This window comes from Ursus arctos, unplaced genomic scaffold (genome assembly GCF_023065955.2).
Source record: "Ursus arctos isolate Adak ecotype North America unplaced genomic scaffold, UrsArc2.0 scaffold_25, whole genome shotgun sequence".
Classification (NCBI taxonomy): Eukaryota; Metazoa; Chordata; class Mammalia; order Carnivora; family Ursidae; genus Ursus; species Ursus arctos.
In genome coordinates, this window is record NW_026622930.1 from 3,650,852 (window position 1) to 3,673,632 (window position 22,781).

At 50.1% G+C, this 22,781-nt stretch overlaps 1 protein-coding gene across 18 annotated transcripts in view; it reads right to left on the reverse strand.

Moving 5' to 3' along the window:
* Positions 1–22,781, reverse strand: part of PPP2R5C (protein phosphatase 2 regulatory subunit B'gamma) — a 120,632-nt gene that overhangs the window by 64,882 nt on the left and 32,969 nt on the right. The window contains exon 1 of one of the 18 annotated variants that reach the window (XM_057318653.1): positions 8,839–10,075. The exons of the other annotated variants lie outside the window; for them this stretch is intronic. Within the exon in view, the coding sequence (XP_057174636.1) occupies positions 8,839–9,076 (238 nt within the window). The 5' untranslated portion in view covers positions 9,077–10,075. Of the gene's footprint in view, positions 1–8,838; positions 10,076–22,781 lie in introns of those variants that run through there. 18 annotated transcript variants of the gene reach the window in all.

The following is a 22,781-nucleotide window of genomic DNA, read 5'->3' on the forward strand; positions in this document are numbered from 1 at the left end:
CTAGGTACAGCTGTCCCTCGCTTCTAACTTGGGAGTCCTTCACTTGGCAGAAAGCGAGCAGGAATGCCCAGGTTCGAGTCCCAGCTCCACCTGTTCCTACCTTAGTGACTTTAGGGCAGAATACACCATGTCTTTGGGCCTCAGTTTCCTCAACTGTGCCCAACAATGCACGGCACTACTGCGGACGAGCCCATGTCATGGGCTCAGAGCAATGCCTGAAACAGAGCGCGGCCCCAGTCAGCGTTACCGGTTTTTGTTTTTGCTAATCAGAGGCAGTTAGGTACCATCACTCAACCCTGTTTATGCTCTTCTCCTTAAAAAATGTCTGTTACGGAAGCAACGTTTCCCATCCTCTCCAGGCATTTCCAAGCAGGCCACTAAGGCACTGCACGCAGCAGCTACATGTGTACCTAACAGAAGGGCGGAATCCGAATTCGATGGTGTCTGGCTGTGCGTGATTCAATTACGCGGGTGTCCTGGCAAAGACCGAGCCCAGCGACGGTGCCTTGCCGTGCTGGTTCTTAGAACAGTGCAGCTCGAGAGTAGCTACGTAAATGTCGTCTGCAAGAGGCTGAGTGAACCTCAAATGCAATTACTACCCATGTGCCTGCCAGGTCATGGAGGAGCCAAGCTCTTGGGCGCGCGCGGGCACGTCTTGGTACAATCTGAGGCACAATTAGATTTGAACGGAAAAAATAACCTCAGAGTTTGATAGATTTATAAAGGACTATGGTGGAACTAGTTTTTTGGGTGGCGGGTGCTGAAAGCTCACATGGGTAAGAAGATAAAGTGGAAGTAGCAAGACTAGGGTGGCGGGAGGCAGGGCTGTAATATTTCTGGGCCTCAGTTTCCACATCTGAACAATAAGGTTCTTTCTGGCTCTCCGAGACTCTCAAAGACCAGAGCGCCAGCAACAGTCCCCCGAGACGGGAAAAGGTGAAATACGACAGTCTCTAGACACAAATGGAGTCTACACAGAACAGCCTGATTTTTTTTTAATCCCAGAAGAGTAACCTATAAGTGAGTACCGTGAGGAGGAACATCGAAAAAGCCAAGGGCCTGACACTGTGCGTGACACCGTTTTCTCTGCAGACACTTGACCACTGGTCTTTACGTGAAATTTGAACTTAGTATTCAGTTGCTAACATCTGATGTAATACATATTTTTAAAGGATTTTGTTTTCAGAAAAACGATACAGGATTTTGTTTTCAGGAAAATGATACATGTTCACCATAAAATTAAAAAAAAAAAAACCCAAACAAACAATAACCCTCCAGACATAAGAAAGGAGAATTCAGAGCCCAGCACTGCTGGCATTTTGATGTGCGCCCCCCTAGGGGTCTCCCCATGTGCAAGGACGGGCTGCATCGCATGAACGCACTACTGAGAATCACGCTTCCTACGCTCCTGCTTTTTACCACGCTCAATCCTATGTCAAGAACGTCCTGTAGATCAATAAAGAGACCCTCCTGTTCCAGGCCCATCCGCACCCCTGCCTCGTAGTGCTTGTGGCTGTCCTTAACGAGGCCTCGGGCACTTTGCCGGCACGTGCCAGCTTGCTTCTCCACCATCCCACAGCCACGCCACTGTCCTGCCGTCCTCTGAACATAAATACATGTGTGCGAGACCTGACAGAGAGGATGTGGGGAAAGCGGGCAATGTTGTGAAACCTGATAAAGGAAATTAATTAATTCAAGAAGGCTCCACACCCAGCGGGGAGCCCAACACGGGGCTTGAACTCACGACCCTGAGATCAGGGGTCGGATGCTCAGCCGACAGAGCCACCCAGGAGCCCTGATAAAGGAAATTCTTTACACTGTCCTTCAACGTGCTATATATTCGGGATTAGTTTCAATGGACGAGCCACCGAGAACGGAAGCTGAGTCTCACTGGATGCTGCCCTCGAGTGCACGGCCATGGGCCTGCGTCTTCCCTCAGAGCCAGGCCTGCTGCGGACTCTGGTGTTGTTCTCTTCTTCACCAGGCTAGCCCCTGCTCTCCTGGGCCTTCCTCTCCCCGCATGCCACCGCTGCCCCTCTAAAACCCTGGGCGGCCTCCTCCTCTTCAGTGTCTTGGATCACTTACTTCTGCTCTCGTCTTTAGGGAAGACAGCTCTTCTTTCATTCATTTTGGTCTTTGCCCTGCCCTGCCTTGTTTGCACAATCTCCCCTCATTCTTATGGAATAAGCACGTTTGCACGCGGACTCGGCACCCACCTGAGGTGAGTGCTCAGACCCACACTCAAACCTGGCTCGCCTTCTGCCAGTTCTGGATGCGTTTGCTTGCCCGACGGCACATCAGGGACCACCTCGAGGGTGAGTGCTAGGGCTAACTGAGCTACCAGAGGTAAGGTGCAACAGTCCTTGCGGCACGGTCACCGTGATCACCAGGCATTGCTCATTGGGCGACACTGTTCAAAGTCTGAGAGCGGGCAAGTGCCCTGGACACTGAGTCTAAGGCTTTCCACGAGACAGGTAAGCTTCCTGCTCTCACAGAACTGCCCCCCCGAGTGGGGGGGGGCAAACAAGGAAATCCCCAACTCCAAAAGCCAACAAGGCAATCTTAGGAAAGAAGACAGGGATGGGTTCGATGGGGCCGGGGAGGCTTGTCCACGGAGGGAACTGCGGGCTGAGACGTGAATGCTAAGGAGGAACCAGGAGTGCCAAGACCCGCGTGGCAGCGCCAGCTGGGACCCCGCCAGGAACAACACCCCTTCTGCCCTGAGGGCCTCCCAAGGATGACTGGTTTCTACCTCTGTATTTATTCCTATTTTTATTGCATTATGATGACAGTCTATGGTTTCTACTTATTTCAACTTCTGGGAAACCGCAGAGGTTTTCTCTGTGAACTACGATGTGAAACTCACAACTCTGTGTCCTGAAGCCTGTCCTGGCTCCTCGCTGCTGCGTGCAGTCACCACCTGACCCTCGGTGGGCCGCGGGGTCTGGGCGTGTCTCCCACCATCACTAGCTTTGACCATTCTGTCTTATGGTCCCTCCGGCTCTTGAGGTTACATCATCTAGGCCACATACGTCCATGGTGGTTCTGCCATCTGTGGGCCCTGTGCTCCAGCGTGGCGTGGCGAAGCAATTCTGTCTCAATGATGCTTTTTTGCCTTGAATTGAGCTTTACCCACTATTAACAACATGCTCCCTGCTTTTCTTCTGCATCTGCCTAACATATCCCTTGCCCTCTGCTTCTTTTTAATACCCTATTATATTTTATCCATCTCATTTTAGGATTTAAAGCCAAGTTAGAAGAACCACATTTGTTTAATTTGTTATATACGGTAATATATATATATATGTATATACATATATGTATATATATTTAATGCATATATAATATATAACAATATATGTGGTATATATAATAATGTATGTAATGCAATATATAAAGGTAAATGTAACTTCTAAAATTATGGCAATACAAAAAATTATGGAAATAATCTTTATATTTTGCTAACCTAGAAAAATGTATGCCATACCTCAGCCAGATGTTTAGCATCGAGATATATTTTAAATAAATTTATTCAGTTTAAGTAGCATTTTCAAAAAAAAAAAACCTTGTCTCCAGGTACTTGAGACGTAAATTTCCAAAATAACAAAATGACCCATTTGTGATAACAACTGAACACTGTCACAAACACTAGCTACGAGGGTGTGAGGTGGGGGGCAGGGAAGCCCCTGCGGGCCTGTGTGCTCGGAGGCAGCTGCGCGGCTGGGGACTCCCCATCCTCAGCTCTCCGTCCCCGTTCAGCTGACACCCTGTCCAGCTTGGTGGCCTCAAAGGCACAGAGCATTTTAGTTGCTTTTTGCTGCAAGTCTAAGCTTCTTATTTTTGCTCTGAAATTGAAGAATTTCCTTCCAACAATTTTGAAAATCTAATTTCCCCACTGTATTTTATCTTACCTTCGACCCTACTTTTACTTTGACCTGTTTTAAGGAGCACTGATAGCTCGCCATTACTGAGTACTGACTGTGTGCTAGGTACCCTTCTGTGGCCTTGCCTGTGGCACCCCACCAAGTGGCTGTGGTTCTTCCCACCACACCCTCACCATGCAGGGGGATCTGCACAAAGGTCAGAGGGACAGGGCTGGTGTGTGAGCCAAGCCGGTGCGGTTTCAGAGCCTCTCGACGGCATCCGGGAAACAAGCAGCTCCCTGGTGAGGGGACAACTCTGCCCTCCACGCTGGCTCAGTCCAGCCGGCCAGCAGCCCCCCAGCCTCCCAGGGTGGTCACCTGCATGTTGCTCACCCTGTACCGGGAGAAGCATGGTCTCATGGCCCCTGCTCCACATAAGGATTGTCTGTGCCCCAGGAGACTTCAGAAACCTTCATAAAAATACCCTAAGGACTTAAAGCTCCTTGATGAAAAAAAAAAAAAAAAGATCCATGAATTAAAATCACTGGGGCCTAGTATACATAGCTTCAATATGGGCCAAGCTCCCCATTAGACCACAGCATAGACGAGAAGGTTGGGCATACAAAGGAGCCCTTTACACAAACTTCAATGTCTGGGATTTTGCCTTCACTCCAAGCCTGACTTGGTAACATTACTAGCCACCAAAATCCGAATCATCAATTTTTCCTTCTCTTGAATACTCAGTGGACTGTAAAATGTGCCCCAAGCTGGAAGTCAGTGTGGAGTTCAGACGTTCAGTTTCTTGGTGTAATTTACCTACTCGCTCTCGGCCCATGCCCAGACCTCAGGCTCTCCCCCCAGCCACCTGGGCCACGGAACACGGTCCTCTGCTGCATCCTGCAGACAGTCTTCCTTGGAAGGCCCGGGCCCGGAGGCCATGCTCTCTGCACTATAAGGTTCGGTTTCCGAGGCCACCAGCCAGGCTTGAGTCAAAAGACAGGGGCTGCATTTTTTCCTTACTGTGCATGTGCTTTGAATGCACGCCTAAAAGTAAAATGCTTCTCCAGGAATCTGGCAAGAAAGGAAAGCAAAACAGAAGATCCTGCCAGACCTACCCCTTCTCTGAGGCTTTCTTTGTCATGTGCTCGCAGGCGAGCTGAAGTGAAGAAAGTGAATCTCCAAGATTTCAGGACTTTTTCTCAGAGCTTTTTGGCAGCCGTCTTGGGAGAGGAAAGGGTACTTGTAGTCACTTACAAGCTAATTTCTGGTTTTCCCAGCGTGTGATACAGATTCACTCCTCTAACCCCATCCAGAATCCCGACAGGAACACAGTGGTATCTTAATGCATACATTCCTTGCACAAAGCCCCCAAGCACCCTGACAGCCCTTGAGCGTTAAGCACACATTATGGGACCTCACACTTCTACGAGACTCACGCGCCAGGACTGGCGATAGGCCTCTGAGGTTTCACCTGCAACACACCGAGTCTGGGGAGAGCGTTCTCTCCTGGAACGGCCGCCTGAGCTGGACAGGAAAACACCTCCCCAGACTCAGTTAGGGGTGGCCCGTGGGGTGTCAGCGGCCACACTTAGAGGCCTATGCCAGGGGCCACTTACTGTCATGATCTTTCCTTGCCTCCTTTTTTGGGGAAGACTGTTTCTCATCTCAACTGAAAAGACCACTTGGTCCTGAAACGGGCCTCAGCGCTGCGGTCACTGCTTCTACCCTCACACACAGCCTCGGGGGCCGGAGCGCACACACCAGGCCCGGCCAGGTGCCCACGTGGCCCGCTGCTCGGTCTCTCACGGGGACCCTTCCTGGGCGCTGTAACTGCCTCGACTGGACCACATCTGGGCAATCAGAGGAAGAGGCCATTTTTAAACTTGGGATGCGACGAAGACGGGAAGTCAAAACCAAAGCACTTCCAGCCATATTAGGGTGAAATTTAAAACAAAACCGTATTTACAGTACTTTGATGTTTTAGACAGCATATATACAAACATTACACTGCCTGATTCTTAGAACAATCCCACGAGAAAATTCTGTCTTGGAGCGACGAATGGACTTGACTATTAGTTGAGAGAGATGGAACTTGAACTCAGGTCCTCTTCCTTCCTCGCACTGTGTGCTCTCCAGAAGAAACCGAATGGAAATAAGGGAGGCTCTCTGGGGCCAGATAATCGAAGTCAGTAATGGATGCAAAATTAAGAACAGTGGGCTACCCAGGAGGTAGTTCCTGAAGAATGATCAAACCACGTAATTAAATTAAACCTTTTAGGTAACTTTGTCATCCCTACACAGTCTAGAAATCTCCCAGCTGACCTGCTGTGACCCCATCTTCTTCAAACACCCACCCCTGTCAGAACAAGCTGGCTAAGACTCTGTGCCGGCGGAGGGCTGAGAGCCGTTCTAGAGTGGAAGCTCACCTCCTTGCTCACACTGAGGAACACCTCAGCTCCGGCCAGTATTAGTGGTGCCTGCTGGCCCCCCTTCAGCCACAGAGGCTACTCAGGCTGCAGGTTTTTCTGACACCTGGGCCTCACTCCCAGGCAGCTTGGGCCATGAGTAAATATCCTGACCCAAGGATGATGCTTTGGCCAAGTCAAAGCTTTTCTCCCGAACACTGAAGCTACCATCACTCAGTTTTCACCAACTGGAATCTGGATTTGCAAACATGGGGAGGAGCGGGCAGATTTAATCACCTTCCTCCGGACATGTCTCATGTCACTTTGCTCCAGACTTGGTGCCAAATACTCTCACCCCTCCCGTCACTGAATGCCCACAAGGCTTCGTGAGGGAGATTTATTATTCCCATTTTGCAAATGAAGAAACAGTTACTCAGCAGGTTACGTAACTTGCTGGAGCTGTACAACCGAGCAAAAGTTGAGACACGCAGCGCAATTACCCGCAAGTGAGGGCACCAGGGGGCTGGGACAGTGGAGGCTGGGAGGCAGGGGAATTCAAGAGGGAGACCCGAGTCAGAATGGAGGCCAGCCTTCAGCCTCCACGGTCCAGCTCCTCTGTGGTCACTGTGTGTAGAACTGGACACAAGACACTGGGGGGCTCTGTGGAACAGTCTTGTTGGAACACACCTGGAGGGGGCCCATCCCAGGGTTTCCCTGGCTCTGGGCACTCATGGACACCTTCTTCATTTCGCTACATCCACACAGAATCGTGCTTTTACCTGGTGCTTTTCTTTAAACAGACATAATTTTGACTAAGCTCTGTCCTGAGCAGCAATAACCCAAGAACTCACGGATGTGACGTGCTAATTATGTAATTTTCATACCTGTTAATATATAATTATTAAAATGATGTCCAACGCCACCTCACGTGAAGTCATCTCCGGGGCCGCCGGCAGGGATGACCTACCACACTGGGGGAATCGGGGCTGCCCCACAGCATAAAGAGCAAAACAAGAACTCCCCCATTTCGCCTTATTAAGGATCTCCAACTTGCCTCTTACTGCTCTGAGGGCTCCTAGCTACTGTCCCGAGTGAGGGGCGACAAGGTCATTCTACCTGTTGTTGCTGCACTGACATCAGACAGTCGGACGCCTCCCAGCCTCTGCGGACCCCCTGCTGGTCTCTGGTTCTATGACCAGAAACTACTTAACACCCTGTGTGAGGACCTCTCCATCCACCCCAGCTACCAAGTAGTTCTTTCTTTTTTTCTTAATTTTTATTTTTAAAGATTTATTTAAAGAGAGAGAGAGCATGTGCCTGCGTGTGCATGACTATATGCACGGGGGCGGGGGAACGTGGGGAGGGGAAGAGGGAGAGAGAGAGAGAGAGAATCCTGAAGCAGATTCCCCGCTGAGCGTGGAGCCCCAGGCGGGGGCTTGATCCTAGGACCCTGAGATCACTACCTGAGCCGAAATCAAGAGTTGGACGCTCAACCGACTGAGCCCCTCAGGAGCTCCCCAAGTAGTTACTTCTTTTGAGGTTTGCCTTTCCGTCATAATACCGCTGGGAAAATAAGACTGCCTTTGGATAAATTAAACTCAACTTTAACCAGTGTAAACAGATAAAGCACCACAATCCAGAGGCACGTCCCGCCTTACAGACGGGCAGGAAGGGAAGCACCTTCCTTGGTGCGCCTGCAAAGGCTTCAGCATCACGAACCAGAAGGAAGCTTAATGAGGCTGAGCCAAGGGGTCATATAAACATTTTCTGAAACAGTGTTCAACAACTCCACTCAGAAGGGGAACTGACCCTCCACAGTGGCTTCTAGTCCCTTTTCTTTCTTTAATAGACTATTGCATATTTTCTAATACTTTAGGCCGTATCACATTCTTTTTTGGAAGTAGCCAAAATATAAATAACACTCTAAAAATACGCAAGACATCTTATACATTAAGAGGTCACAGACACCAACAAGAAGGACCCTATTCCATTAGCGGTAAAATGAACAGACATCACACGTGTCTTGCACAGAGCTGAGTGAGACATGTGTGCACGGCACTGTTGTTATTTGCACACGGATTGCTGGCCTTTACACTCTTCACTGGTGTGCAGCAGGTGTGGACACAAAGTGCTCCGAAGTGTGTGCGGGATGAACACATCAAGAGTAAGACGGCCACGCACCCAACCCCGTCCCCCCATGACCGCCACCCGTGCCAGTTCCTCACCCCCGTGCGGTCTGTGCTTCCAGGCCCCCCACGCCCCAAGCCCATCCACATCACCTGTTCAGCGGCTCTCACCCGCGCCTTGCCCCACGGCGCCTGTGGCTTGAGTGCCACCTTCATGGGACTTTCCATCCCAGGGCCCTATGTTCTCTTCCCAGCTTCCTTCACTGCAAACTCCCTGAGGACAGGCTTCCGAGTCTTTGTGCCCCTGCTTTATGGACTTGAATTTTCCACCTACACCTGTAAACACAAGCATCAGATACGATTGCTAATCCCCGACCCAACTTAGTAGAAATCATGTTTCTTTTCAACAGAATAACACAATTATGTCGTATTTCGACTACAAACCTTTGCTAGGTATTGGCGAGGACGCACGCTCAGTGCACAAAGCCTGCTGCCTGTGTCCCTCTCGGACGCGTCCCACGGGAGCCCCTGCAGATTTTCTGCTGCTCCGGGTTAATGCTGATCTGGGCCAGCCCTCGCTGTCGCTGGCCGCCGAGCGGGACCGAATCAGGTCAGAACTTTCAGAGCCACAACTGAGGCTCTGTTTACAGCTCTGGAGTAGCTCGCCCCTCGTTAGTGTCATTCCCGGTCTCGCGTCGAGAGCGCAGCGTGTGGCTCATCAATGCCTCGTGGTTCTGCCAGTAATCACGGGGTGTTTCGTGGAAATAAAATGGGATGGGGTGGCAAAATGTCAATGGGTGGATTTGGAAGCCCCCTCTCCCGTGGACTGGCACGTACTGAGTCCTGAAGAAGGGGTGGGAAACAACCGGCACATTTAGGGATTACACTTCGGTGTTCCTCTGGGTCAGAAAGCTAAATAGTAAGACCTTCTGCCTCGACGACAGGCTGAGGGCAGATGCTTTCCTGACGCGCAGGGCACTCATGGCTTCTCAGGTCCCGAAAGAAGCACACGGGTCCCCGTTTCGGCTCCAGCATTCCAGGCAGGAGCACCCAGTGAGCCACCGTGCCAGCTGGGGCTAAACCCCAACAGCCCCCGAGAACTTTCCCCTTCCTTTACCGTGCACATGGAGCCAGCGCCGGGTTTCTAGGAGCACCGTGTCAACGCTGCAAACAAGGAGACGACGCAGACAACAAGCACCCCGTAAAGAAACGCAGTTAGAAGGCACCTCCAAAGGTGCCAGGGGGCGAGACCTACCACGCAGAGCTGCGGCCCCTTCCTCCCCCTGCAGGATCCCTGTGCCCTGCCCAACCGTCGGCCACCAGGGGCGATGCGCGGAAAATCATCCACACATCAACGAGGCACCAACATTCACAGGCAGAGTCAAAGCTCAGTGGAAAAATCATCTTCCTTGAAAAGCTCCAACTTCATGCAACAGTAAAAGAGATCATCTGTTGTTACAAGTAAAGCACAGTCTGTATTTTAACAGAGGTTAAGGCGACAAGCTTTCTTTCAGGAAACTAAGAAACCTGGACAGCAGTGAGTGTTCGGGTCGCCCCAGATCCCCAAGGGCAGGCAGGGCCCTGGCCCAGCATTTCCCGGCCGTGGGTTTCCTTCTGGAAGCAGCAAGAAGAGGAAGTCTTAAAAAAAGTACTGAGAATTAAGAATTCTTGCTCACTTAAAAATAATGTAGGGCCTTTCCTTTTCTGGACCTTTCTTTTTAGGGCTGGGGTGAAGGGGAGGCCGGATCTCATGCTCCCCCTTCCAGGGTTTACAGGACAGAAGTCAACGGACTGCCTTCAGCGTGATGGCTGGCGTCCCAGTCGACACGAAGAACACGGCCACTAAACAGAGCAGCACGAGAAACTTTATTTGGATTTCTCCTGAAGGTGATTTCAAAACTTTAACTTTCGGGTGTGAAAGGCTGTAAAAAGGTGGGGAAGATACACTGTTTCCGAGGTGAGAATAAAGGCTATCTCTGAGTCTCCCTGCGGTGTTAGAATGCACCTTTCCGCTGCCTTGTCAGCTTCTGGGGACGACGCCAGGGGCCACACATACACGGCATATCGCGCGTGTGCAGCCGTGTGCCCCACGCTCACCTGGACTCCTGTAACCTGGTAAGAAACACCCCTCCCACCCTCTGGCCTTCTACCTAGCGACGCCATTGAGTGGAGTGGGCTTTTAAAAATTGGAGGTGCAATCCCATGACGTCCAAGTAGCCATTTTAACGTGTACACCTACCCTTGGAGGCATGTGGTGTGCTCACGGGGTGCGCCACCGCCCCCTGTCGTGTTTCCACAGTTTCATCCCTTTCCCGTCACCACGCCGCCCTCCCCTGCTCCGGTCCCTGGCGACCACTAACCTGCTTCCTGTCTCTATGGATTTGCCGTGTCTGGACATTTCACAGAAAAGAAATAAAACAGTGGCATTTAAGTTACATGAATTGCCTAACATTATGTGGTAATTCCAAATGTGAACAAGGTAAAAACCTGCGATTTGTGGCTTAAAATGATATTCTGGAGTTAGGATTTCACAAACCAGTAAAATTTCACAAAGAATCTTGAAGATGGACATTGGCTTACCACCCTAACTGACAAATAGGGACATTAAAAAAAAATTCACACCAGAAAAGATACTTTAATAGCACAAAAGACAATCTTAGAATGAAGCAGAGTCCTGTAAATGGAATAAATTTAGCTTTATAAAAAAAACCACATTACATCACCTTGACTTTTGCCCTTGGCACAGGCTTTGGAAATGACAGACCCTGAACCACTGTCCTTGGTACAGAGGAATGTAGGTGAGTGAAGCATGTGTGTTCCCCGGCCAAAGGGAGCCCCCCCACAAAGACAGCCTAGGGAACGAAGTGGATTTCCTCCTCTAAGAATGAAATATTTTTGATGGTTAGGAATGACAAGATCTAAATCTAAGCTCAAGAATCAAAGAGGACGGCAGCTTTGCAAGAGACACCAACATGCTGAAAATCAGGGAAAGCCACTTCACCCAGTGTGGACGGATGCCAGCCTGTGGTCTGGAGAGGTCACACAGCACGCAGCCAAAGCAACAACCTTGACAAATAAATACGGGAGCTCTGACAGGCAGGTTCTCCCCAACTTGGCCTTTTACACTGGGGTATGCATTCTGGGGGCGCACGAAGCCACAGGATAAACAGGACACACTTCCTGGAGCATTGGCTTGACAACGCAGTGAAATCACGCTAAACGCTTTCACATTAACTATCATAATTATGAAATAGAATACAAAATTCACATAGCTTTTTAGGACAAAACCTGACTTCAGGAACTTCACACCTTGGGGGTTCTTGGTGGACCGAGTCGTGAGTCAGGCCAAGGCCCCAGACTCTGACAAGAGTGGGCTCTCCTCCCTCAGGAGAATCTGGACGGCACTACCCTGATCTAACCGACTCCAGCCCAGACAGGGCTGCAGAGAGGCAGGAGGGTGAACAGACTGGTTCTAAAATTTACATAGAAACACAGGGGACCCTGACTACAAAACCACTTTGAAAAAGAAGAACAAAGCTAGAGGATTCCCACTTCCTGATTTTAAAAGTTCTGACAAAGCTACAGTCATCAGGGCGACAGACATACAGACCAACAGAAGAGTCCAGAAATGAACCCGCACATTACGGTCCACTGATTTTTAACAAGCACGCCAAGCCCATTCAATGGGGGAAAGGACAGTCTTTTCAACAAATGGTGCTGGGGAAACTGGATGTCCACTCGCGAAAGAATGAGGTTGGACCCTCACCTAACACCATATAACTCGAAATGGATCAAAGACCAACTAAGATCACAAAACTCTTAAAAGAAAACACAGGAGCAAATCTTTGGATTAGGCAGCGGTTTCTTAGATCTTAGCACCAAAACCACAAGCAGCAAAAGACAAATCAGATAAACTGGACTTCACCCAAATTAGAAACTCCTGAGCTAGAAATGACATCATCAAGAAAGTGAAAAGACGCCCTACAGACTGGGAGAAAATCTTTGCAAAGCGCATCTGCGATAAGGGACCGCTGTCCAGATACACAAAGACCCTGGGGGGACAGAGTCACGACTGTCATCCCTGCCTGTGCCCTCCAGGCCCCCCCACTCGTCACCAGTGTTTGGTCAGCTCCTCTTCATTCCTCACGCTTCCCTCCTCACTGGTGCCCCCTGGAGTTTCTGCAGAGGCCTCCCCTCTCGCCTCTGCTGCCACCAGGAAAACCAAAGCCATTGGGCCCTACCTTCCCCAACGTCCCTCTCAAATTTCCCTCCCGCCCCAGAAACTTCTGAAAGCCCTGTGTGCTGAAGAGGACACTGCACATCTGGTTTTCAGCAGGTCTGGTTTTGACAGCTTTGCCATTTCACACATAAGAAAGGAACAGGGCTGACCGCACGCTGACAAGTTCTGAAATACAGCAGAACTGGTTCACTCACCTAATGAGACGTGATAATGAATGGTCAGTGCAACCAGCACGACAGGATGTGAGTGAGGCCCTGGCGGGGAAGTCTAGGGGTGACTGACCTGCCCCATCCACCCGCACCTTCGTGCTCTGCCGTCCTCACGAATGAGGGGGTGTGCTCAAACAGGCTGGGCCAGGGCGGGGAGACGGTCCAGCAGAGTTCAATTTTGGTCAAGTCTCAACACAAATCCATGATCGTGGCTTTCTAGGGAACGGACTAGAAGCACGGCAGTAACTTCAGAGGCACAGAAAAACAGCAGCCCCAGTTTCCGACTGTGAAGATCCGGCCCCCACCTTCAATACTATGCCTTTTCTTAACTTTTTGAATAGTAATACCTCTGTGTGGTTCAAATACACAAGCGCACACACTTATGGTGAAAACCCCGATTTCCTCACCGAAGTATCGCTTTTGGTTTGTGAGCTTCGCTGCGGAACCAAGGAGCGCACCCTGGGCCCTCCCTCCGTCGTGGGCTGGCAGGAGCGGCGGGCCACAGCACCGTGCCGTGTCCTGCCTTCCCCCGCCACTCTGAGGCCCTCCACTAGCCAGTCGTAAAGACACGCTACTTGAGAGAAGCCCCTTCCCAGGTTTCTCTCACCCCATCCCAACACACTCTCTAGTGCACGAACCGATCCCGCGGCTGCCGGCGGCATCCCGGCACTGCCAAGGGGCTCACCGAGTGTCGCTTCTCCCGGGAGGCCCCACCCTGCCCACAGGGCCTGCTCACCCTCCTGGGCGCCTGGACGCGCACCTTTAGCACCCAGCATACCGCCAACCACCCCGGGGCGGGGGGGGGGGGGGGGATTTCTACATATTTGCCAAAGGAATGAAACAAAGCTTTAGGTGGCCATGAGGCAGAAGTCAAAACGAAATTTTGTTCTTTCTGTGTTAGGTAGAGTCCATAAAGGTTTCTTCCTTTTGAAATGATCTCATTTAACTAGACATTTTTAGTCTTCACTTTAACCTCATTTGGCACAGCAAGGGATGGAGGGTTGCACAGTACCGATGCTTAAATCCACAAGGGCACACACACAGAGTCCTTGAAAGCCAAGAATGAGGAAGGAAACATTTGCAGAGCTTTATGAAAATGAGGAACTCGAGTTCATAGACTGTTTTCTACTACAATGTAAACATCCCCTCAGTTGTATTCACCATCAAGAAATCGTTGTCTTTACTACTGTTTCCCCTTGGACAAACGCCTATGCTAACTCTTCAGCTAGTTTTCGGGTACGAGCTGCCGCTCCCCACCCAGACATTCATGCTATACTACTACCAGCAAACCATGTCCGTAATTTTGTACTAAATCCTAAGAATTTTTCCCGAGGAATCTTCACCAGTGGTGAGTTTAGGTTCAGCACTAGAAGTACCCCTGTCCACGTTGTTGGAAATGCCAGCTCACACATGAGTCTCTCAGGATGTGCGAGGTCAAGTGGAAACCGGCCAGTCCGAGTTCCTCCAAGAGGAGCACGGCTGGAGGCTCCCCGAGTTAAATTTCACGCACACCCACGCACTCCCAAGGTACGGCCTTACTTTCAGGACCCAGCATCTGCGTCTCTTTTCTAGAGGACGCCAGAGCTTCCACCGAGCTGGTCGGCGCGGTCCCGCCGCTCCAGCACGAGAGGAACCCGACAGCAGAGAGTACCGTGCAGATGGGTCTCGGCGGCAGAGGGACCTGGAAGAGCAGTCCCGGTGCGCATTCGGAGGCGTGCGAGAGCCCAGAACGGGGAGTCCGAAGACCCGAGCGCTCGTCCCGTCCGGCACCAGCCCCTGTGGGACCTCAGGCAAGTCGGGGAACCTTCCTACTCGGGTTTCCACAGCTCTCAAGTGGGACTAATGATACCTCTCTGCAGCCTCACAGGAAGGAGGATGGTTAATGAGCGCACGCAAGCAGCTCTGAAGATTAAAGTTTCCTGGGAGCTAATGACAGACAATCAGCGTGTGTGTCCCCCCCCGGCACCCACTGCTGCACCTGGGAGCTAATGACAGACAATCAGCGTGTGTGTCCCCCCCCGGCACCCACTGCTGCACCTGGGAGCTAATGACAGACAATCAGCGTGTGTGTCCCCCCCCCGGCACCCACTGCTGCACCTGGGAGCTAATGACAGACAATCAGCGTGTGTGTCCCCCCCGGCACCCACTGCTGCAGCCCCAGTCCGAACTGCCCCCAGCCAGCCCTTCTCACGGCTGCTCCGTTTTGGAAGCCCCTGGAAGACACGAACGACAGTCATGCTTGGGGCACCGGACGGCATGCAAGGAAGCACGCACAGGCCTGTGCCAGCTCTGGGCCGCCCCGCCTCAGCTCTGCACACTCCTAACTGGCATGAACAGTGACACGGGCAGCAGGTCTCGCCTTCTCTGCGTGCCAGAGTGCAGGCTGTCCACTGGCTGAGAAGTCCCTGTTCTCTGCCAAAGAACGTTTGCCTGAACATGCTTCTTAAACTTCCCTTTGTCATTACTGTTTTTAATATTCAGACGTGAAGTTTGGTGTGGAAAATTATCTGGGGGACTCCGGGTCTAGCTTCTATTTCACTCAAAAGGAGGTTCTCCTTTTTCTAAAGTAGAGAAAGGGCTCACACAGGCAAATGATCAAGCCCCCCCCCCCGCCCCCACTGAAGAACAAGACTGTCGACTGCACTGGTTTTTATAGGTTGGTATTTGGCTTTAAATAAACACGAGTGCGTACACACATGCACTCATCAAAAGGTATTTTTCCAACCTACGTAAGCAGGACGATCTATGTTCAGTTAATTGAATACAGAGAATTACAACTCAGATCAAAATTAAATGCAAAAAACTCTTCGAGATGAGTATTTTGATATATGTTTACATGTAACGGATGCACAAAATTTAGGAGTAAAAAGTGCAGGATTCGAGCTACTGATATTGTATTGTTTGAATTAGAAAAGTCGACCCAAAGGAAGTGAGGCCTTAGGAGATCAGTTTGTGAAGGCCTCTTCTGGTAAACAAAGGATTCACAGGAGAAAGGAGTGCTTTAGGGGAGGAAGCAGGGGGCTGGGACAAGGAGGTAAGAATTTCAGGGCATCTTAATTATAACTTGGCTTAAAGTACAAATTTCAGTTAACCTTTAAGATTAATAACTTTTCACTGTAATGTCATTTGTGACTGACTTTACTGCAAAGAGGAAAAGTGTCTGGATTTATTAGAGTTTTAAAAAACCCTTACTCACTGGGCAGCCACTTAAGTTTTCTAAGGCAAAGCATTTCTCCTAAGAATAAAGTAAAAGGAGGAACTTGCTCATTCTCATGAAATGCTTTTATCCTCAGGGACACCAGGCGAACACGAATCTCAGTACCTTTCTTTCAATTCCCTTGAAAATAAGTAATTTAATCAAATGCATATCTATCTTTCCATCTATTTTTAAGTCATCTCTATACCCAACATGGGCTTGAACTCAGGACCCCGAGGTCAAGAGTCGCATGCTCCCTTGACAGCCAGCCAGGCGCCCCTCTAATGCATCTTTAAACTAAGGCACTGCAGATTCGGGAAGATATGAAGACTAGTTCAAGGACCCCAGCAAGTGACTGTCGGGCCCTGACCGTGGGTGGATCTGAGAGCTCGGGGTTCTGGTAGGAAGGGGCAGGCCACTAAAATAACAAGGCCTCCGTGTTTCCAACCTCTACTGAAATATTTTAAGAGCGAGCACAGAAGGGTCAGCGATGCTTTCTAAAGTAAAATGTCTCCCTGGGACCAGGTCTCAAGCATGGAGAAATAAACAGCCACGATTCTGGCAGCCTGGCGTGGCAGGAGTGGCCTAAGTTCTAGGCAGACAGTTCGAGGTTCTGCTGGCCTCGCACTCACTGGTCAGGTGCGCTCGTTTCTGACGCCTGTAAAACAAGCACAGAGCTTCTCTCCCGCCAGGCTGTGGGCGTTAAGTGTCTCTGACAGCCCCTGGGACAGTCCCAGGCATGTGGTAGGTGCTCCACGGGGTGCTCCTCCCAGGGGCCCACCTGGTCCAAGAGTTTAAGCCCAATCAGCAGGAAGACGCGGGAGACCACACTCAGAGCTTATGCCACATGCTGGAGCGACACAGGATAATATAATGTAACAGTGTAACCTCAGGGCATCACAGCCCCGCAGACAGCGATTAGATACTAAAAACCTATAGAAAGCGTACGTTTCTTAAATAAACAAAAAATATTTTATACCTTCCGGAATACGTACATATAGTATGTACGTGAACACGCACGCAGGTCTGGACTGATACACAGTGAACCCAAACGATTCACTCTGAGATGAAAGGAAAGGTAGGAGGCTGATTCGGGGGGATCAGGCCAAAGAGAATTTTAGATTTGTAAGTAAAACAAATTTTTTAAGTGGCTATATTCACATACAGATTAAAAAAAAAAAAGATTAAAAAAAGCGGACTAAGGTGGAAAGGGAGGCTGTGTGCCCCGGGTGACTTTACCACACATGGTGCAGGCGTGGGGCACAGGCATCCCCTTGTCACCGTGGCCTGCGACACCCGTTCATGTTACCAGCTGACTGACTTTACTTTGGATTTCTTTCTTCCTTTTTTTTTTTTTTTGAGGTGGGGGAAAGAGAAAAAATACAGAGGCTTGGTAGAAATAGGGCCAGAGTCACATCCAGCCCAAGGTAGAGACATTTCCTAGGCCAGTGGCTTCTAATTGTTTTGGTGTCAGGACGCATGTACACTCTAAAAAGTCCACAGAACCCTAGAGAGCTTGGATTACGTGGATTACATCTGCTCATATTGACCAGATTAGAAGATGCTTAAAAATATACAAATACATATATAAATATATATAAAAATATATATAATTTTTTTTTTTAAGAAGAAGAGAGGGGAAGAGACAGAGACAGGAGGGGAGGGGGCAAAGGGGGAGCAGGAATCCCAAGCAGGCTCCTTGTCCACCACGGAGCCTCATGCAGGGCTTGATCTCACAACCCTGAGATCAGGACCTGCGTTGCAATCAAGAGTTGGACACTTAACTGACTGAAGCACCCAGGTGCCCTTAGAATGTTTAAAATATTTACTAATTCACTTAAAGCAATAAGAATAGGCTCACTTTGTGTGAACCTAAATATTATGAAAATAACCCCTCCCCCAAATTAGCAAAAAGAATAGCACTGTTTCACATTTCTGCACCTCTCCTTAATGTCCCACTTAACGGAGGACAGAAAGAGTGCATTTCTGCTTCTGTATTCGATCTGTCTGATATGCTGTTTTGGTTGAAGTATATGAAGGAAAAAAAAAGCCCAGCCTCACACAAATATGTTTACTTTGATGAGTTTTTCAAAAAATTGTGGCTATTCTTCTTTGATTCTATGCTAACATCCGACAAGTGGTAGTTTCTCAAAAGTCCGTCGCAACACAGACGCTGAAACTATACTGATGGGTATTTTACGTGCAAACCCCATGGTGTGTCCTACACTTGGAAAGTCTCTTCTGCCTACGTGTGTTAGGAGTACCGTTTCCTGCTCATCTGGAATGTGCTGGTGTGTGGGGTTATACAGACCTTCCACGGAACACATCACGAAGCTCCATGTGTTACTAGTACCAGGATCGTCAGCAGGAAGGAGCTGTCAAGCTCACACTGGCAGACGCAAGTTTTCCGAAATTCACGTTTTTGCCTGCAAGCCTGAATTTTATCACAGGCAATAAACGGCGTCACTGTCATTTCTGTTGAATTGGCTGACTCACTTCATTACTTAAGACAGTGTGTCTGGCTTTTGTTCTTTCAAGTAAGAATGTTGATTCTGAAAAAAAGGGGCTAGTTCAGCTTGTAACTCACACAGCTGTTCAGTTTTGGAGACAAGCCCCCACGCTCCGGCACGCCAGAGGGCTCCGCGTTCCGTCACACAGAACATCGTAAGGTGGGTGGCCAGGGTTGAAATTCAATGACACCAACCACCTCAAGCTTCCTCGAGGACATTCCCAGGTCAGGCTGGCAGGCACGTGACAGCACACACAGCATCGGCTGCTCTGGGGCAGGAGCGGTGTCCCCACCGCGGCCTGTGCACCGTCAGGGCAGATGGCCACACCGTGACAGAGGCACGCGGCCTTGGCACTCTCATGAGGACAGTTTTGGCCTTGTCAATCCCTTGAAGGCGTCCCTGGGACTCCAGGGGCCCGCGGACCACACCGGTGAACTCTGCCCTGGGCAGACTGAGGACACCTTCACAGATTCAGAGTTCTGAAAACACGGTCATCAAACGGGCCCACTACACGAAGGTAAAAAACCAGTTCCTAGCTGTGTATGTACCCAAACTGGCTGCAGAAGCAAACCTACAAGCATGCACACACCCTCTCCATCTCCTCCTCCCCGAGGTCTACCAAGAATAAGGGACCCGCAACGAGGGAGACTGGGCTTGCTCCCCCCAGTGAAACATCAGTCTTCCCCTAACTTTGTAAGTCAGAAGACCGAAATTAGAATGCACTGCTCACGAATGACACAACCAGCAGACAGAAACCCGAAAGGAGTACAGGAGTTCGCGTGCATGGGTGACAAAGGAGAGCGTGAAGAACCCATCAGCCAGTGCTCACCAGTGCAAACTCTACGGCCAACACCACAGCGCTCACACTTAAAACATAAGACTGAAGGTTGTCACTGCGACCCCACTGAGGTCAAATACTACCGCAGCTAAGAAATCCCAGCACGGGGGTGCCTGGGTGGCTCAGTTGGGTAAGCACTCAACTCTTGGTCTCAGCTCAGGTCGTGATCGCAGTGTCCTGGGATTGAGCCTAGCGGCCGGTCGTGCTTGGCGTGGTCTGCTGTGGGTTCTCTCTCTCCCTCTCTCTCTGCATCTCCCCCCCCCAACCAAATAAATAAATCTTAAGGAAAAAAAAAAAAAAAGAAATCTCAACACAAAAAAGGAATTCAGAGGAATTTAAGGTAATGGGATTTGACACCAAGGCAGTAAACCTCCGGAGGTCAAATTTCTAGATCTTCAGAAGCCACACCTGCATTTAAACACAGCTAAAGGGGGTGTGTGTGCCTGGGTGGCTCAGTCGGTTAAGTGTTTGCCTTCGGCTCAGGTCATGATCTCAGGGTCCTGGGATCCAGCCCTGCGTCGGGGGGGGGGGGGGGGTCCCTGCTCAGTGGGGAGTCTGCTTCTCCCATCCGCTTGTGCATGCATGCATCTCTCTTTCAAATAAATAAAATCTTTAGGAAAAAAAATAAACACAACTAAAGGAGAAATGACAAGGGGAGTCACCCTGTTTGGGACTCATCGCAGGACAGGTACCTCTAACTCTGAAAACAGCATTCTTCCTGAACGTTATCGAAAGACCTTCTTCAAAAGCGTTAACAACGGGGGCAGGGGAGGGGGAACGTAAGAAAAAGCTCATCTCCCGTTTCACCGAGCAGACTGACCCAAGAGAGCTGCAGGACTGAGCACAGGGACTACTCCGAGGTGGTGCTTGCCATCGTCCTACTGGGTACTTTTATACACAGTCTCTAAGTGGGACACAGTCCACGCTGCAGGATTACTGATGATGCTCATTCCTTCAGGGCGGTGAACCGGCAAGCCAACTGCGAGAGGAGGAAAGGCTTGGTGAGTGGGGGAAGGAGAGAGAAGCAGATACGCTCCAAGATGAACCAACAGAGGTAACAAAGCGGAAGGGAGAAAAAAGCGTGGTTAAGATGCTGGGTTCCGAAGTCCACGAAGCAAAGGGGTGACAAGTGGGGAGCCTCGAAAGGCTTCAGGGACCATTTTAAGCACTTCATATGCATTTGTTCCTTTCACCCTCATAAAATCCAGAGCGGCGAGAGGCAGGGCATCTTATTCCCATTTCCAGGGACAGAGTGAGTCAACTTGCCCAGGATGGCTCCGCCAGCCAGTGCAGGGGTCGGGGGTGGGGAGCCCAGAGCACCCCTGCCTCTCCCATTCAGAGGGAACCCTGGTTTTATTTGCAAGTGTGTCTGAAAGGCTGTTACGCTTTAAAAGACCAATAAAAATGCCAGTAAACATCAAAAAAGGTGTACGCACACCCCCAAAATACCGCTTTGTGAGGTGGTGCTGCTGTCCGTGGGGCCACTGTGAGTTAGCAGCTGTGCCCGCTGGCGCCTGCAGCGCTGCCCTCCCCCCCCCTCCATGGCCGAACCCTCACCTGATTATTCCACCAACAGCCACTGATTTGTCAACAGTGGAATAAAGGCAAAAAAAGGAAAAGCCAATGCTTGAACCTAAAGACCACTGCTCACTGTTTAGGAAACAATTTCCGAATAACTAAATTTGCTTGTACGTTTTTTCTAAAGCAGAACATTTTCAGGATATTTCTAATATTATGAAACAGTTGAAACCTACGTAGAAGTTGAAGGAACACTTGGATACCCACTTCCCTAGATTCAACAGTTGTTCATATTTTAATGTATTTGCTTTACGGTTACTTTTCGCTGTGTTATTTCAAGAACGCTGCAGAGCCTGTCATTCCACACTGCTAAGTCATCCATCTCCAGTCCCTGAGAAGGACCGTGCCACACCCTCACTGCGCCCAGAAAACTAAGTTGATCCCACAGCGTCCCTTATCATTCTGCACTCAAGTTTCTCCAACTGCCCCCGAAATTTCTTCTACAGGTTTTTTTTTTTAGAACAAAGATCTGATATAGACTCACTTACTGTATTTGTTATGTCTCATTATTATTATTTTTTAATAGAAGGGCTTTCGACTTATGAACAATTCAAGGGCCAAAAGCAAAACCAGACATCCCCCACTTTAATTCTCTGCCCTCAGGGACTCCAGTCAGTGTCCTTTCAAGATGAAAAGACTTCCCTTTCAGTACCTGAGTGAGAGAAACTAATCACCCCGTTTTAGAGTTCTCCACATCCTTGGTGGTCCTGTTTCCATCTGCTAGGGAAGAGGGTTAGTCTGAAGCCAGGCCCAGCACAGAATGGTCACCCGTGTCCACCTTTTGAACCAGTTCCCCTGGACAGCTTCTCATGAGCCTGACAAGTAGTATTTGACTGATCAAGTAATTAGCTAGAAAATACACCAAATCAATAGTATCTGAATGGTCCTTCAGAGAAACTGCTTTATATTTTCAATCCACCACCGACAGAGTGCTGACACTCTAGGGACGATGCTAGAGGTCACGGGAAATAGCCAGCCGACTGTGACCTTCTGCAGGATGCTTACGATTCATGGAAGAGGCCAGAAAATGAAGTCCATTATCAACATGGGGCAGATGAGCTGGTGAAACAGGACAGCGAGGAAGGGCGGGGGGGGTCACACCAAGAATGGATGGGTGCAGTGCTGCAGGCTCTCAGGTGGACCTAAAATGAGTTCTGAAGTCCAGACACGCAAACACATTACACGAGGGAGAACAGTAACAGTCAGAAGGTGCATGGGGTGTGGAAGCTCCACATTCACCTCTCGACACCCTGGCGGGGGGCAGAGGGGAGAGCACGGTCTCAGACTCTGACTCCTTCATTCTCTGTGGCCCTGGGCAAGAGGCTCCCCTGTTCTAGAACAAAGTGGGGATAACGCTTCACGATGCTGGACGGATTTGGAGAGGACGTGGCCCTCACCTCACACGCTCCATCCATGCTGCCTCTCCTCCCGGGACAGCCACCAGCAGCTGCTTGGGGACGTGGAGCCGGCAAGAGGGGCAGGGGCCCTGGCCTTACAGGCTGGCGACCTTGGGGAGGGAAGACGCTGGCACGTGTCCTGCTTGCATACCTCCCAGGCAGGAATGCTGGCAGGAACGATTCAGTGTTCTCGAAAGCTCCTTCCGTTTGGCAGAGTGCCTTCTGCTTAGAAGAGGGCCACTTTGCAACTGCATCTGACGTATGGAACCAGAAGCCAGACGAGAAGGAGGCTGCACCCCAACCACTCGGCCTGGGAGGGGTCTGTCCTCATGCAAGGTTTATAAAAGCACACACCGTTTTCTTGGTGGTCAACCTCACGTCTTTATTTTTCTCCCATTCCTCATACTTTAGTGAAAAAA